The sequence below is a fragment of the Bubalus bubalis genome, chromosome 2, assembly GCF_019923935.1.
Source record: "Bubalus bubalis isolate 160015118507 breed Murrah chromosome 2, NDDB_SH_1, whole genome shotgun sequence".
NCBI classification, from domain to species: Eukaryota; Metazoa; Chordata; class Mammalia; order Artiodactyla; family Bovidae; genus Bubalus; species Bubalus bubalis.
The window spans coordinates 112352535-112369253 of record NC_059158.1 but is presented as its reverse complement, the minus strand read 5'-3'; the positions used below and the strand labels follow the sequence as shown (position 1 = coordinate 112369253).

The 16719-nt window shown below is 39.4% G+C and overlaps 1 protein-coding gene across 3 annotated transcripts in view; it reads left to right on the top strand.

Annotated features, from left to right (window-relative positions):
- Positions 1-16719, top strand: part of THSD7B (thrombospondin type 1 domain containing 7B) — a 1246259-nt gene that overhangs the window by 625568 nt on the left and 603972 nt on the right. For all 3 annotated transcript variants that reach the window (XM_044935904.2, XM_025276961.3, XM_045164228.1), the window contains exon 6: positions 8210-8365. In XM_044935904.2, the coding sequence (XP_044791839.2) occupies positions 8210-8365 (156 nt within the window). The remainder of the gene's footprint in view (positions 1-8209; positions 8366-16719) is intronic.

Here is a 16719-nt window from a genome sequence, read left to right as displayed (position 1 = left end):
CATTAGCTATTAATTCTATCATTAATCAGTGAAATACACATTTGCAGTCATTCATGGGAAAACTGACTCTCATTTTTTTAATGTATTCATTTATTTTATCTTTTTAAAGATTCTGTATTGTATGTACTTATTAAATGTGAGAAATTACTATATAGGATGCTAATCTTCTTTGAGAAAAATCGCAAAGCTTAGTGTTTTTTGTTTGCTTGGGTTTGTTTTTTGTTTTTTCAGCCATACATATACAGGCATCATTCTCCCCCAAACTCCCTTCCTACCCAGGCTAAAACTGACTCTCATTTTAATCTTGTTATTGTTTCTATTGCAAAATGAATTCCAGGTTGCAAAGTGCTGAGAAGAAGAGTGTGTGAGCTGAGTCACTTCAGTTGTGTCCAACTCTTTGTTACCCTGTGTAGCCCACCAGACTCCTCTGTTCATGGGATCCTTGCTCTAAAACCTCTTTAAAAGCTGTGCTTCCCTGGTGCTGCACATTTCTATCCTTGATAGCTTGGAAGATGATTCTTTCTCTTACCTGCCTCTCTACCTTTTTACTTTTTCTCTTTGCCTGACCACTTCTCTACATTCTCTTATTTCCTTTCCATTCTCTCTCAACAATAATGGTATTTTTAACTCTGTAAGATGTAAAAGACACCATTTAGGTCAGCTGTTATTCTTTTCACCCTCTCTATACCTTTGTTTTAGCTCTGAGTTAAGAATCTGGGAAATGATCACACCAAAATCCTCAAAAGAGGAACAGAGAAGAAACCACAGAAATATGTGACTATAGGGTTGAAAACTCCTGTATTTCTTCCTTAATTTCATAATTGTTGGATATTGATCTAATTACTTCTAAAACTGCATACATATTCTGTATTCATTTTTATTCTGAATATTGTTTTCAATCTTTACTTAATCGTGTTGTTACTCTGTAACATTAAAATCGCTAGTCAGTAGTCATTTTCCAATTTGCTATGTGAAATGAAGGAAATTTGGAGAATTTTTTGACATGTGGCCAAATTTCACATAATTATTTTTAATTGCAGGAATTATTTTTAGATATTATATTTATTGTACATACACACGCAATCCTCCTGCCAAACTGAATTGCACAGTACTTTGCCAAGAGTCACAATATGGCTAAAATTAAGCTTTATTAGATATAATAGGATGAGATGTGATTTAATTCTTTAAGGTCCCTATAAGTGCTAGAAGACATATTTGCTTTAATCCTACCCACTAAGTTAAAAGAATGATACATTATTTTGCAAATCCCAGTGGTAAAGGCAATTGAAATAATACATGAAGCTTCTTGAAGGAAAATAGCTTTCTGGTTAAAATTGTAATTTTATTTGTCTTTTCTCTTCAACTGTTTGAGTCCTTCAGTTTGTAGAAGAAGTCTATTTATTTTAGCAGTAAGGTCGATTGAATTTCTGCCAAGGCAGTGTACTCCCCTAAATGAATATGTCAGAGGGAATATTGTTTCTCAAAAGTCATTTAGAAAGCAGGATTTTTACATAAGTAGGCCCTTTCATTAGTTTTGAATTAAATCTGAGCAATTGCTGCGTATATTGTGGTGCTTTCCTAGACATCTTGTGGAATGTGGGGTCCTGAATATTGAGTGAGAATTCCCATTGGGGTTGACAGGGCCTACATTTGATTCAGAAAATTGAAACAAATATAACATTTCTGTCTAAGTTTTTTGTGAAGGCTGATGTCTTTCTGCAAATCAAATATCTTATGTAAAATAAGCTGACTGTAGAGTGTAGGGGTACTCAGGTACTCCTAAGATAGAAAACAGGGAAAATCATCAAGGTTTTAAGAGTTCTCAGGAAATAGCATCTTTATTTTCTTTTCTTCTCTACCTCCCTGAAAATATTGGAAAAAAATAATAATCAGTATCTTTGACTAATTTCTCACCCATGATCAAGATCTTTCTTTCTGTTCAGAGGGAAAGCTGAGTTCCATTATGCCACAGCAGAATTGCCTCAAACATATCCTAAGTTTTTAAAGACTGACTTGATGTTTTATCCAGTAATAGACATTAAAAAAAATATTGAATCCTGTGATAACATTTTTACATTAAGCAAACATTCCTCATTTTTAAAAAATAAACTACAGAGGTGTACCTAGTTATTAAGTATAATTAACTAATTATCATGATGATGATGCAATTTTATCTAATTTCTTTTTGAGGCATTAAATGGCATTGAAATTTAGATCTTAAAAAATGACCAGCAGTAGGGGTGGGGGATAATATACTCTAATTGAATCTTTGCCAATTTATTTCTGTGTTGATTAGAGCTTGATTTAGTTTCAAAGAATGAAACGTGAAGGTACTCATTTTTCTTTACAGTGGTGGTCACATGCTAATGATTACAACAGGCATTTTTCTTCTTAGTTACAAATCATTTCAATTGAATTTGTATGTTCATGTAAGATCACTTTGTGATTAAGGAAAAGTATGACCTTTGTACATTTATGGAATTAGAACAGCTTTTTTTCTTTAATATTAAATATAGCAGCTACCCAGAATATTTGCTCCCCTTTGTTAATTAGCATTCTGTTCATGGAGTAATTCATTATTTAAGGTTACTTTGCAATCATTAGTAGCAGACTTGCACATTTTTTGTAAGGCAGGTCAATTTAATAATTTTCTTATTGCAAATGAAAAATTCCAGGTTAGGCACCAAAATATTCAAAGCATTAATGACTACTGCATATGTACAATCACTTATACTGTAATGTATTCCCTAGCATTTAAAAAGCTTCTGCTATGTAGTGATCTCGGTTGATCTGAGTGAAGTTATTCTTTCTCTTTAACACTTTGTGGCCATGAGAAGTCTTTATAGGGACTAACATTGCTGTATACAAAACCTAAATATCCTATAAAACTTTGGGTAATTGTGAACCTAGTCAGGCAATTGGTCAACACAAGAGTGGCAGAAGATGTCAAGGTGACATGGCCAAAGGCAGCTGGTGAAAGCAGGGCCAGCACAGACCTTCACTGAATAGGTACACTGATCACATCAGGGATCCACTGCATTAGAGCAGATAGAGTTAGCAAATAGAAATAAAGTTGTTTCAGTCAGTCTGTCTAAAGAAAGGACTTCGGGTGACTAAAAAAGCAAGGACTTCAGGTGACTCTTCTTCCCACAAACATCATGACTGGAGTTTGGTCAAGAAGAATTGAGGGCTCATATAAAGCAACACGGTTAGGGCATTATGTGGATGGACCTTGAGAGTTTCATACAGAGTGAAGTAGGTCAGAAAGAGAAAAATGAATATCATATATTATCACATATATGTGGAATCCAGAAAAATGATAGAGATGATCTTACTTACAAAGCAGAAATAGAGACACATATGTAGAGAACAATAGGGAAGAGAGGTGGGATAAATGGGGAGATTGGGATTTACACATATACATTATTTATACTACGTCAAAAATGGGTAACTAATGAGAATGTACTGTGTAGCATGGAGAACTCTTATTTAATGCACTGTAGTGACCAGAATGGTAAGGAAGTCCAAAAGTGAGGGGTCATATGTATATGTATGGCTGATTCATTGTGCTGCACAGTATACATTATTATAATACAGCATTGTAAAACAACTGTTTTTTGTTTGTTTTGTTCAGTTGCTTAGTCATATCTCTTAGAGACCCCATGGACTGTAGCACACCAGCCTTCCCTGTCCTGCACCATCTCTCGGAGCTTGCTCAAACTCATGTCCATTGAATTGGTGATGCCTTCCGACCATCTCATCCTCTGTCATCCCCTTCTCCTCCTGCCTTCAGTCTTTCCCAGAAACAGGGTCTTTTCTGATGAGTCAGTTCTTTGCATCAGGTGGCCAAAGTATTGGAGCTTTGGCTTCAGCATCAATCTTTCCAATGAATATTCAGTGTTGATTTCCTTTAGGAATGACTGGTTTGATCTCCTTGCAGTCCAAGGGGCTTTCAAGAGTCTTCTTCAATACCACAGTTCAAAAGCATCAATTCTTCCACACTCAGCTTTCCTAATGGTCCAACTCTCACATCTATACATGACTATTGGAAAAACCACAGCTTTGACTAGATGGATCTTTGTTGGCAAAGTTAAACCACCTCTCACAGCATGAATGCTACAAATAAAAGAATTTACAGTTTACAGTGAGCAGATTTTTGGTCTCATTACCTTCTGCTTAGTTGGGGAGATCTGGGATGGGGCTTAAAGTGGTTTTGAAGTAGCAATGAAGTAGGAACAGAATTTGGACTTTGTTTAAAGGATTAAACTGAGCCTTCAACTTTGGTAGATATCTTTGATCTGTTATGTCACTGGTTGCATCTACTGAGGTCACTATAATTCATAAACAAAATAACCTCAGTCCAGAAGACCTCATCTGTTCTGTCGGTTGCCCTCTTCCATTGAAGCAATGCCAAGAGGGACACATGGAAATGAATCAGCCACCTGGGACAAGGCTCAGGTCTTACTCTGCCTTGGACTTACTGAATGAACTTGGAGAAACTACCTAAGGTCTTTGGAGTACGGCTTTTCAGTGAAATTGATGAATTAAACTAAATTAGCTCTAAAGCTCCCTTCTAGCTCTACAAGTCAATAGGCGTAGCAATATCCTGTGTTCACTATTCTCAAGGAGATGATTACCTAAGTGTTCTGAAGCTGGTAAGTGCTTTGTGACTTACTCATGATTTATTTCTAGAGAAAATGTCTCCCGGGGGGCTGAAATAGAGAAAGGTTGACTGAAATCCATTGATTCAATGCCTAAATGAAGCATTTTAGACATGTCTCTGAGACTGGAAGAATTTATTGATATGGATTAAGATCAATTGTCTTTCAAAGCAGCAGGTGCTGAAGCTGCGTGCATACTCTGACAAATGGCCTCACTCATACTCCTGAGCCCCCAGTTATGCCACTGAGTAGCCTCCAGGGAAATGCCCCCATTCCTCACCAGCATACCATGTCTCTCCTTACTTTCCATTAGCCCTTATGTCCAACAGTCAATTGACTGACAGTTAAGTGTTAATCAAAAGGGACCTTAGAGGACTTAACCTCTCACCTCCTCAAAATCATCAATAGCCCTCCAAAATAAGCCAAAGAAACATAATATCTGTAAAAGTATTGTCCTTGACATATGCAGCTTCAGGACAAGTTCCCCAGTTTCTTTCTAACTACACTGCCAATCCCAAAGCTTAACTGCCTTCTGGACAGTTAAGCTATTCTGGAGCTTCTAAAGAGATTTAGTGCAGATCTACTCAGAGCCTGGGGATTGCACTGGTGGATTGGCCAGTTTCAACTACAGGACCCAACATCAAGTTCAGTGACTGTGGTAGCAAGTGTCTGCTGAGTCATGGAGCTGAGAGTTTGGGGCATCTTTTAAGCACTGATCATCAGATCCTCAAGGTCTAACTGGTGTTACAGGGAGACAGCCATGGTAAATAGAAGCAGCAGTAAAGCATATCCAGTCTTGTTGAGGCTCATGGACTCATGAACATTTAATATCAGTTCACATTGGAAAATGGGCTCCCTGAGGACAGGGACCTTGTCTGTTTCACTCACTAATCTGGCTTCAGCATCTAAAAGAACCTCACACCTTCAGTGTTAACTCATGGAAGTACTTAGCTGTGTAGTTTGAATGTCTGATGATGAGGCCACCTTGTGCAGTGGTCCACAGCACAGATTCTGGGGCCAGACCATTTTGTTCCAAATTCTGGCTCCACTGCTCACTGATTGGGAATGTGAGCAAGTGAGTAAATCATGTCTCAATTTACCTGTTTTAAATTAGGACTAATAATAATACACATCTCAAAGTTATGCAGGTTAAATGAATTGATGTTTATAACCAGTACCTGGCATGCACTGTAAATTTTTATTAAACAGCTAGATTAATCAGTTTACACTCTCCACTTCATTTTCCATCATTGATTTAGGTTTTGGTTTGGGAATTAAAGTTTGAGTTTATGAGAATACATGCTAACCAAACATGGGGCTGGGCCCAGATACACTTCTGTCTTAAGACCTCTGGCTGTGCACCTTTCCATTTATGCAATGCTCCGAAGCATCTCTTTCCAACACTTCTGTTAAAATGCGGTTTGACTTACCCTTCTTGACTTAGAGTTCCTTCAAAGCAGACAGCCTCCAATAGGGCATGATTTAGACGGGTGCTCAGTAGTTTTGGAATGAATGTGTGATGCACTCAGTGAATGGTTGCCTTGTGATTATTTTACTCTTGGACAAGGAGTTACAGACTTCTGCCTCATCTCTCAGATTCTTCTTTACCTGCGTGCAGTCCATCAGTGTCATATATGCATCCATAGTTCTGGTTACCCCATCCTCCCCACCCAGCTGTTCTCTTTAGCCCAGTCTCTGAACATCAACACTCCTCAGCCTCAGGAAAACCTTTTACTCTCCCCCAATATCTGTTCTCTCTTCCTTTGTTTATCTTTTCCACATGGCTTGCAAGCTTTGACATTTACATTAGCAATCTTGCTTTTGCCGCTCTCTGCTGCTGCTGCTGCTAAGTTGCTTCAGTCGTGTCCAACTCTGTGCGACCCCAGAGATGGCAGCCCACCAGGCTCCCCCATCCCTGGGATTCTCCAGGCAAGAACACTGGAGTGGGTTGCCATTTCCTTCTCCAATGCGTGAAAGTGAAATGTGAAAGTAAAGTCACTCAGTTGTGTCCAACTCCTAGCGACCCCATGGACTGCAGCCTACCAGGCTCCTCCGTCCATGGGATTTTCCAGGCAAGAGTACTGGAATGGGGTGCCATTGCCCGCCCCTCTCTAAGTCAGGTCAAATCCTTTTGATAAACTAAAAGAATTCTAAAACTTAAAGTGATAAACTCACTTGCTCACATTCCTAATCAGTGAGCAGTGAAGCTAAAAAAATTAGTTGCAGACAAACATTATAATTTTCCTTGGCAACCTTTTGTTTTTCCCATTTACTCTCATAAACACCTCAAGCCCCTCCATTGTTCACTAGGGACACTTCTTTTCCAATGGGTTAGCACATCTCAGAGATAGTATTTTTTGATTTTGCTTTTGCTTTGGTTTACATTCAAAGTTCTGCTGGTCAGAGCTGTGATTTTTTGCCATCTCTATCTGAATCTTATGTAAAGAGTGAGGAAGCAAAATAGATCAGGTGGTTTACCACCCTATTGTCTCATACCAGTCTCCATCTTTGAAGTATTTCTGATCTGTTTAACTGGAGAGAAGTGCTATATAGGAAATATTTCAACCATAGTACAAGGCAATCTGTAAGATAAAACCATCTGATCTTAAACCATTGGCTCACAAACTGAATTGCTCTAAAACTTGCTTATGTGGGATCACACTGTGCAAGTGTAGCTATGCATTTGGGTGTTCTTTTATTGGGTCATTTTGGAGTATTGCTATCCATGCTCCTAATATATTATAATCTCCATATGGATCAGGATCCTATCTTATTCATCTGTGTATTTCCATGGTTCCCAGAATGGGTCTGCCTAGAGAGGACACTTGACAAGCACCACCACTGGACGGATGGGTACTGCCTCCCACAGTGACCCAGTTCTGGGCATTCTCTGGGTGCAGGAGCACATCAGAAAGAACCGGAAGTTTCCTAGTTGGCATTCCCTGTGGCTCCTCAGGCACTCCTTGTGCCTCTGGGTTGCTTCACTAATGAAACTGACTTCCAGGGGCTAATTCTGAAGTCACAGATCCTGATTTTTCTTTTTATTCTAAGAGCCATTTTTCTTCTGTGTCTTCAAGAGCTCCACCACTCCGGGGAGTAATAGCAGTAGATTGGTTATGCTAAACACCCCACCTCGGGGTTTGATTTTGAATTTTTCACAGCAACTCAGTCATTTGTATAGTTGAGATAGACTCATCTTGAAGCTTCACAGAGCCACGTAATTTTTTTTTAAATTCATAACTCTAGATAATTTGTACCTAAATTGCTAGTCCTCTCTTGGATTTCTTGGATTCCCAGGGAATACTTTGTCAAACAGAAAACTTAAATGCATGCCCTTTGTCACTGTCTTTTCTTGCCTTTCCTCACCCCAAATGCTAATAATGTAGAGCTAAGTAGCACATATTGGAAGAGTGTTGATATTTTGTTTGCATATAAACTGTGTAACCACAAAGCTGATGTGAGCAAGGCAGGTACACAAATAAAGACAGGGAAAATTCTAGGGATGTTCAGAGAATGTGACTCCGGCCATTCTTTTCTCATCCATGCAGTCTCTAGACCTGTGGCAAAGACATTATGTTTGGGACCTGCCCCTTCAGCCTCTCAGCTCTGCAATATCCCTTGCTCTACAGACTGTATAATGTCTTCCTGGTCCGCCTGGGGCCTGTGTGTCCATGAAAACTGCCGTGATCCTCAGGGGAGAAAAGGTGAGTGCCTTGTTTACATGTGCTTCAATTCCTCAATGCACACAGATTTATTCTGGTCGCTGAAAAGCTCCTTAAGTTTGCTTAGGACAATATTTGTCTATAAAATGTAGATAACTAGCTCTGACAGCATTCAGTTATTAAGCAGACATTGGGGATACTTCTTTGGAGCAGAGTGTCCCACTTTAGTTGACCTTTTAATTAGGCTTATAGCTGATAAAGTGATTATTATGCAAAAATGATGTAACTTAACTCTGCGAGACATTTGGTGCTGACCAAAACACCTAAAGGGCATTTAGTTCACACCAAAATGTCCTTGATAGTTTCTCCTGTCCAAAACATCCATCAGCATACTTGGTCCATGTTGCCTAGGTTTGGTTGGGAATAAATTTCAAGGACCTTTTGCCTTGCACCAAATGTCTTATGGATATTTTGGGCCAAAGCAGATATTTGCTAACCATAATGTAATGTTTTTAACATATAATGTTTATACTACAGAAATTAGACATGGCTTCTGTAATCACATCAACAAGCAACTGTTTTGTATATATTTTTTATTTTTAGATTTCCAAAGGCTGAATCACATGCTCAACTTGATGTTATGGTTCAAATTTTCATGAAGGGCACTTATTGTTGTTTCCTTTTTTGATGTTGTCCTCAAGCTTAAACGAAATCTTCAAACTTTGTGTCCTTGTTTAACTGTGTAGGTCTTGGCAATCTTGTTTTCTTTTGTTTGCTGTTATATACACATCTGCATCTTCAAACATTCATCTTTGGTGACATCTTTTATTGACCTTTCAGTTTGTATTGATATCATGTTCTCTTCAATGGCAGTGCTAGAAAGAAATATTACGTTTAGTAAGAGAAATGAGATCCAAGGGCATTCTACAAGTTTGTTGTGCTTAGCACTAGTGTGTTAAGCACTAATTCCTCCAGTTTTCCTATGCAAAGAAAAACTAATGTGGCCAAGTGCATGATGCTACAGAACTGATGCCATCAGCTTAATTCTTTGTCCGTTTGAAAACCCACATTTCAGCACTCCCCAGAGGGCTCACAGGCATACATGGGCATATCTAGGAAAATGAGGAGATATTGATTAAAGGGTACAAACTTCCAGTTATAAAATAAGTACTATTTGAGGATCTAATGTCCAGTATGATTTACTGTAGTTAACAGCAGTATATTATGTACTTATGTTCCTAAGTGAGTAAATCTTAAAAATACCCACCATACATATACACGTAAGGAAATTTTTATTTTAGATAATAAATAATGTAGAAAGAAGTATCTTCCTTAATAATTTCAGGGATTCCTGGAGTTGAATCTCATTGGCTGCTTTGTGTCATGTGCTCCTCTCTGACCCAAATACTCTGACTGCAGGATGTAGGACTGACCCAGTCAGGTCCTGAGCATGTGGCCACCACTGCAGGGATAACTCCACCCAAGTTTCACAGATAGAGTAAGAGAGGGACAACTCCCTTAAGGAAATTTGAGGTCCTGATACTGCAAGAAGGTAGAGCCAATGCAGGGGTCAAACTTAACAGATGTTTATTAACTGCTTTCTGCCCTTTGTTCTGGCCCATAGAGTCTCTGTAACAATTCAGAAAATACTTGTTTTTCCAATTGTATGTTGCTATTTTGTTCACTTGAGCCAAATTTTCATAAAACCCTTTGTGAAAAACCACACTTTCAACCTTTATTTCAGTTTTCCTTTTCTGCATAACTCAGAACAGGTCTATGGAACTCATCTGGAGAACTCAAAATATTCCCGCTCTTTCTTTCATTCACCCCATTTGCCCAAGATGCTTTTATGCCGGACATCTTCAGCGCTGGCTTCTGTCCCTCTCTTGTGTAAGTCAGCCCTGACAAAGGCACTGTGGTGCAGTGTTTGTCGGACATCACCTGCTGAGGTTAAATTGTGTTCTCCAGAAAGACATGTTCAGTACCAACCCCTGGACATGTGAACATGCCCTTATTTAGAAATAGGGTTATTGGAGAAGTAATCACGTTGAAATGAGGTCATATTAGATTAAGGTAGGCCCTATTCTAATGACTGATATCCTTATACAAAGAGGAAAATCTGGACACACAGCTACACTCAGAGCGGAGTGCTGAAAAAAAAGACACTGAAAATGCAAAGAGAAGGTCACATGAAGACAGAGACAGACATTAGAGTCAGGCCTGTACCAGCCAAGGATTGCTGGTAATTACTAGAAGCTGAGAGAGGTGTATACACAGTCTTTCCCTGGAGCATGGCTTCGGTCTTTCCCTTCAGAGGGAGCATGACTCTACTGACACCTGGATTTGGGGCTTCTAGTCTCCAGAACTGTCAGGCAAATTGATGTTGTTTTATGTTATTCAGTTTATGGTATTTTATTTTGGTCATCCTCGGCAACTTTCATACTTCCCAACTTTGTGTCAGCATTTAGGCTCAGCGAGGATCCAACACTTCCTAAAATGCCAAGACCAGAGTGTACAGAAGTAAAGAAAGTATCCTAAGTCCTATAGTGACTTAATAATGGCCAAGCCAGGGCCAACGTGCTTAGTCCAGTGTTCCTTCTAACACTGGTTTCCTTAGTGATTTTTCTCATAAGTATAAAGAAGTTTGGATCAAGACAGAAGTCCAATACTGAGCTTAGAAGAAGCCCTCTGCCCATGGGAACCACTGGCTTGGGTATGAATCACTGTGCTGATGAAGGAGATACGGTGAGGCATGGGGTTCAGTTTAGCTTCAGTGTGTCATCTTTAGAGAGAAAGGAAGAGTAGATTGCAGTTGTATGATAAGGGGAGGGTGTTCCAAGAACAGCTTGAGAGCACCAGCTAACTGGGATGTGCGTTTTTTGCCTTCGTCAATATATTTTTCAAAGACAAGCTCAGCCTTTGGGACTGAAGGTAAGCACAGAGACAGAAAAACTTCTTACCTGAAGGTGGTAGTGTCATCAGCCACCTGCAGAGTATGGAGGCATGTTGGAGTTGATGAGAATTACTGAGGCTAAGTGACCTGCTCTAGGAACTAAGTAATCATAGCCAGGAGAGAGTATAAGCCTCGGTGATTGTCATTCGAGTCTCAGAATGTGCTCTTTCATAAATGTTTCACCAGAGCAGAGATAATTTTGGTTTTTAAGATCTTGCTAAAACCTTCCAGGACCACCTGCCTATCATCCCTCTTGGGAAGAATAACAAATAGAGTTTTCCCTCCAGGGAAATGATTCTCTGCCTAAAAGGAATCCTAGCGTGTTATGATAAGGCTAAGTTATCTTGTTATTTCTACCAAGTCATCGTGAGCATGAGTTCTGGGATCCTCTCAGTCTCAGCGTGTCCTGTGGTCCTGCCATGGTTTCTGCCAGAGTCTTTGATAGGCACATACTAAATGCAGTTGAGAATTCCACAGAGGCTAGAATACAGAGCTAATGCATTAAACATGACACAACTCTAGGATGTAAACTGAACTGCTTAGTTTCGTATTTGAATTGCCTACCCCCAAAGAAATACAGTGAACCTCCTCACAGCAATCTGGGATAGTCATACTTTCTTAGATATTTTATACCCCTTTTTTTGTGTGGATGGTAGAAGATTTGAGGAGAAAAAAACAACCACACCCACCAGTGCAAGACATAAATGTGTGATGTTGGAGGTTATGATTTTTTCTTCTCACTTGTCTTTTTTCCAATCACATGCTATTGCTTTGGTTTGCTTCCTGTGTTCACGTTAAAAAAAAAAAAAGTAGTAAAGGATGGGGAAGCAGGAATGATTTATTATCTAATAGAAGAAATTAGTTATTATAGAAATTATCTTCACGTGGCTGTTATTCTTAGGCCGACATCCTTCAATCAGGAATCTTCTGAGGTTTGTGGCTGTCAGCTGTTCAAAGTACATTAGAAAACCTGCCATTGTACACAGCCTTCACGCCTTCCATCAGCTCTGTGACAGGCAGACAAGGGGAACAGTGCTTGGCAGGCCAGTGCTTGTCAAGTGAAGCTAGAATGACTTTCAGAGGAATTTAAATTGGATCCGGTTTTATCATTCATTGCTTTATCTTTGATATTCTCCCAGAGAGTTATAATTAGAGATATATGAAAGAGAAATAACCTGAAAAACTTGCTGATTGGTGAACTCCATAGGTATAATGCATTTTTAAAAATTATTTTTGATACATGGACATATATGACATCCTTGTCCTTTTACAGACACATTCTAGAAAGGCAACCTTGTGTACAGAAGTTTTTGTAAAGAGGAATTTGATGGAGGCTTCCTGATATGGTCTTACAATAGGGAATGCTTATGAGGTAGGACTCCAGAGAATCCTAAAGTAGCCCTTACCCCCACCCCTATTATAACACCTTGTTGTTTTTCAGTTGCTAAGTCACGTCTGACTCTTTGTGACTCCGTGAACTGCAAGACACCAGGCTCCTCCCAAAGTTTGCTCAAATTCATGTCCATTGAATCGGTGATGCCATCCAACCATTTCATCCTCTGCTGTCCACTTCTCCTTTTGCCTTTTCAGTCTTCCCTAGCATCAGGGTCTTTTCCAGTGAGTTAGGTCTTCGCATCAGGTGGCCAAAGTGTTGGAGCTTCTGGATCAGTCTTTCCAATGAATATTCAGGGTTGGTTTTTTTTAGGATTGACTGGCACCTAACGGTCTAAAAATCCCCATAGGAAAAGACACTATGAAACAGAACCTGTGACCATCTTTATGAATACAGTCTTTTATGCTCTCAGACAAATCAATTTAGATAATATGCTAAAGTAGGGAAATGCTGACATGTTTCAGATCTTATGTAACAATGATGGAAAAAATTTTCATTTCCATCTGTGCCTCCTAGAAAGTTCCACCATTATGAGAAGTCTGTGAAATAAGTTTGCTTTGTTACAGATTAAATGTAAGATATATTTTTTTCTCTTTCCTTTTTTCCATGTTTGTGTGTGTTGGAGCTTGTAGGCGGCTGTGCCTATTTCTCATTCTGAACATTGAGGGTTCTCATGCTCATGATCTTTGGCTTCTTATTCTCTGTATTCATAACAGGGTGTCAACTTATAACGATACTATAAAATGCAACACTTGCAGAAATGGTAGCTGATAAGAGCTGGAATCAAAGATTCAATCTGCTCAGGTTCTTTGACTCAGAGTTATTCCCCAGTGTCCAGGGCTGCAGAGTTCAGGAGCAAATGGAATGCTTAGAGAATAAACTTCTGTATTTCATCTTTGGTCAACCTGCTGGGTATTGCTTCAAGCCTGTCCTGGTGGAGTTAGTAGGGGACAAATGTTGGCCATGGTGGTTTCATAGAAGTTCACATGGACATTTTTCGACTATAAGCATGTGAAGATATAGGTCCTTACACCTGGATTGATCCTCCGGAACCTCCTTTAATTTTTCTATGGTTTCAATTAAAAAAAAGCATTGACCTATCTTCTACCATTTGTGCTTCCTTCACTTTCTTGCCCCATCTCACAAATCATTCTTTTCTAATTTTCCTCAGTAGAATATGCACTAAAATATTAGATTACATACTAAATCCTTGGGTCCAAAGGGAAAAAAAAAAAAAAACCTCAAATATTAGTTTCACTAAAGGTGAACTTAAGCTCTGGTCAGAAAGTAATGATTAGAACTCTTTCTTGCTACCCAGCACCTAACATTCAGCTATCTAATCTCTACAACTTTATTTTAAGGAAATGATACATGGTAACTTTCATATTCACTGTTTGAAGTGGGGCTAGAACATGTCATAAAGTGCTGAATTGAATCCTTTCTTGTAAAGAGGTCACAGATCAAGAAGACCTCAGCTGGATTTCATACATATCCATTTTTTATTGAAGTGTAGTTGATTTGCTGTATTGTTCTAGTTTCAGGTATATAGCACAGCTTTACACATATACATATATATACAGTTAAGTGTATGTATATATATGCAGTTATATATGTATGTATATATGTGTGCATGTATATATTCTTCAGATTCTCTTCCTTTATAGGTACACAATAATTGCAAAATATTGAGTATAGTTCCCTATGCTATACAATAAGTCCTGTTGATTATCTGTTTTATATATAGTATTATGTATACGTTAATCCTAGCCTAATTTATCCTTATACATATCCATTTAATCAGCAATGTGCCATAGGAGAAGTAATAAGGTATCATCTAGTCTTAATTTTCACATGTGTAAATGAGAATAGTAACTAATGACATAGTTTAGGGGATTCATTGATTTTGAGTAATAGAACTTAAGTGGCTTGGTGTAGGGTAGATGCTTAGTTAACATATGTGCTCTTTGCCTTCTTGGACTGTATGCTCTGTGAAAAGTGGGTTTGTGTTTTCTGTTCCTCCTGTGACTACCCATGGTATATTACTCTAATCTACATATGGCAATTAATATATATTGAGTGATACTCTGTGATTAGTATGAAATTCAGCAAATGAAGGGAAGTGGTTGGCTGGCCCCAGCCACCGTGGACTTGGCAGTTGTGTATCTTTCAGAACAGAAGCTCCCCGGGGAAGCCCGACATCTGTTGCAGCCATGAACACCAATGTGTGATTAAAGCTAAGTGCTAACAAGAGAATCCAAGGTTTTTGTTTTATGCTGAGCTTGTGCTTTGATGTGAGCCTGGTTAGAGTCAGGACAAGGGCAACACAAATGAAAAAGTGAAAGAATTTATTGACTGAGGAGATATAATCTATAGATTTATGGTGAGATGGATGCAACTTGATTTATAGAGGAAAGCTGCACCTGCCCCTCAGTGGCGTTGAGCTCTGGGTAATAGGACAGCCAGCGTCCCCCTGTAAAGATGGCTAAGTTTCTGGGCCGATTGTCAAACATCATAAATCATGGAGACCCAGGCCGCGTCCTGCTCAAAGATATAAACTTAAAACAAGTGCAGGCATAAGACAATAAATAAGCAGCATGTGGGTCTTACGTGAAAGAACAGAGGTCATCCAAGTTGTATGGCAGGGAGGGCTCAGAGGTCATTGTAGGTTGATGCCCATCAAGTAGAGCTCAGTCCTGTGTGTTTCCTGCTGCTCTTCTCAGGGTGGCCTGGGAAGGGAGCTGACCTCTTCTGCAGGTTTTATTTTGACTAATTAATGACATAGGCTTGGAAGTATGAAGTGTGGTAGAAGCCATCTACTGCTTTAATTACCTCTGTCCATGCCTGGAGGATATGGTCTCTGATTGACTGAATGATGCCTCCCCACAGTTGGCCATTACACAAAGAGTCTAAGAGTCTTTTTTAAAGGGGGCTGATGGGTTAACCCTAGACAAAGAAAACAAATAAAGCCCTTAGGACTGTGTCTCTAAAACACTTACCCAACCCTGCAATATTCTAAGGGAGCTCGGCTCCCTCTTGTAGCCTAAAAACATGTGTCCATTTGTTCCACCCTCCTTGACTACTTTACAGGAGCCAGTCTTTTGCCAACTACATCTTGAGCTTTCTATCCTTCCTTGTGGGAAAATAGACACAGCCCTGGTAAACTGATGTACAACTGGCTTAGTTACTGCTCATGCACCCAAACTTGCCTTTCTCCCCTTCTCTTGTGGGAAGGGTTGTGGGGTATCACAGTCTTTGGCTCTGAGTTCAGTGTTCTCAGTTCTATCTTCCTAGCTAAGTCTATCTGCCTACCTATCTATCTTTTTATATCTTTACCTATCCCAAGAAATAATTGAATAATCATGTCTCAAGATGCTATTATGTAATAAGATTGGGTTTCATTTTTTTTGAAAGAGGAGTTAAATCTGTTGATTGAATTTGGACAATGAAAGGATGGACAGTAAAATATGAGATCCATGGGAGGTAAGCCTAGCTCTTTTTTTTAAACAACATATATTTATTGGCTTGTGCTGGTCTTAGTTGTAGCACGTGGGATCTTTGCTCTTTGTTGTGGCACACTGGACATTTAATTGCAGCATGTGGGATCTTTCAGTTGACGTGTGTGTGCACGAGTTCAATCACTAACTCATGTTGGACTCATTGCAACCTCATGGACTGTAGCCCACCAGGCTCCTCTGTCCACAGGACTTTTCAGGCAAGAACACTGGAGTGGATTGCCACTTCCTTCTCCAGGGGATCGTCCCGACCCAGGGATTGAACCCATGTCTCTTGTTTCTCCTATATTAGTAGGTGGATTCTTTACCCCTGGGTCACCGGGAAGCCCTCTTTAGTTGCAGCATGTGGGATCTAGTTCGCTGACCACTGATGGAACCTGGGCCCTTACACTGGGATTGTGGAGTCTTAGCCACTAGGCCACCAGGGAAGTCCCGGGCTTAACTTTTAGAAGTGATATATCCCGAAGGCCAGAAATGGAAAACTCAAAAACAAAAGGGTTGCATCTTGTTCTCTGTCACATTTTAAAACTTATGTGGC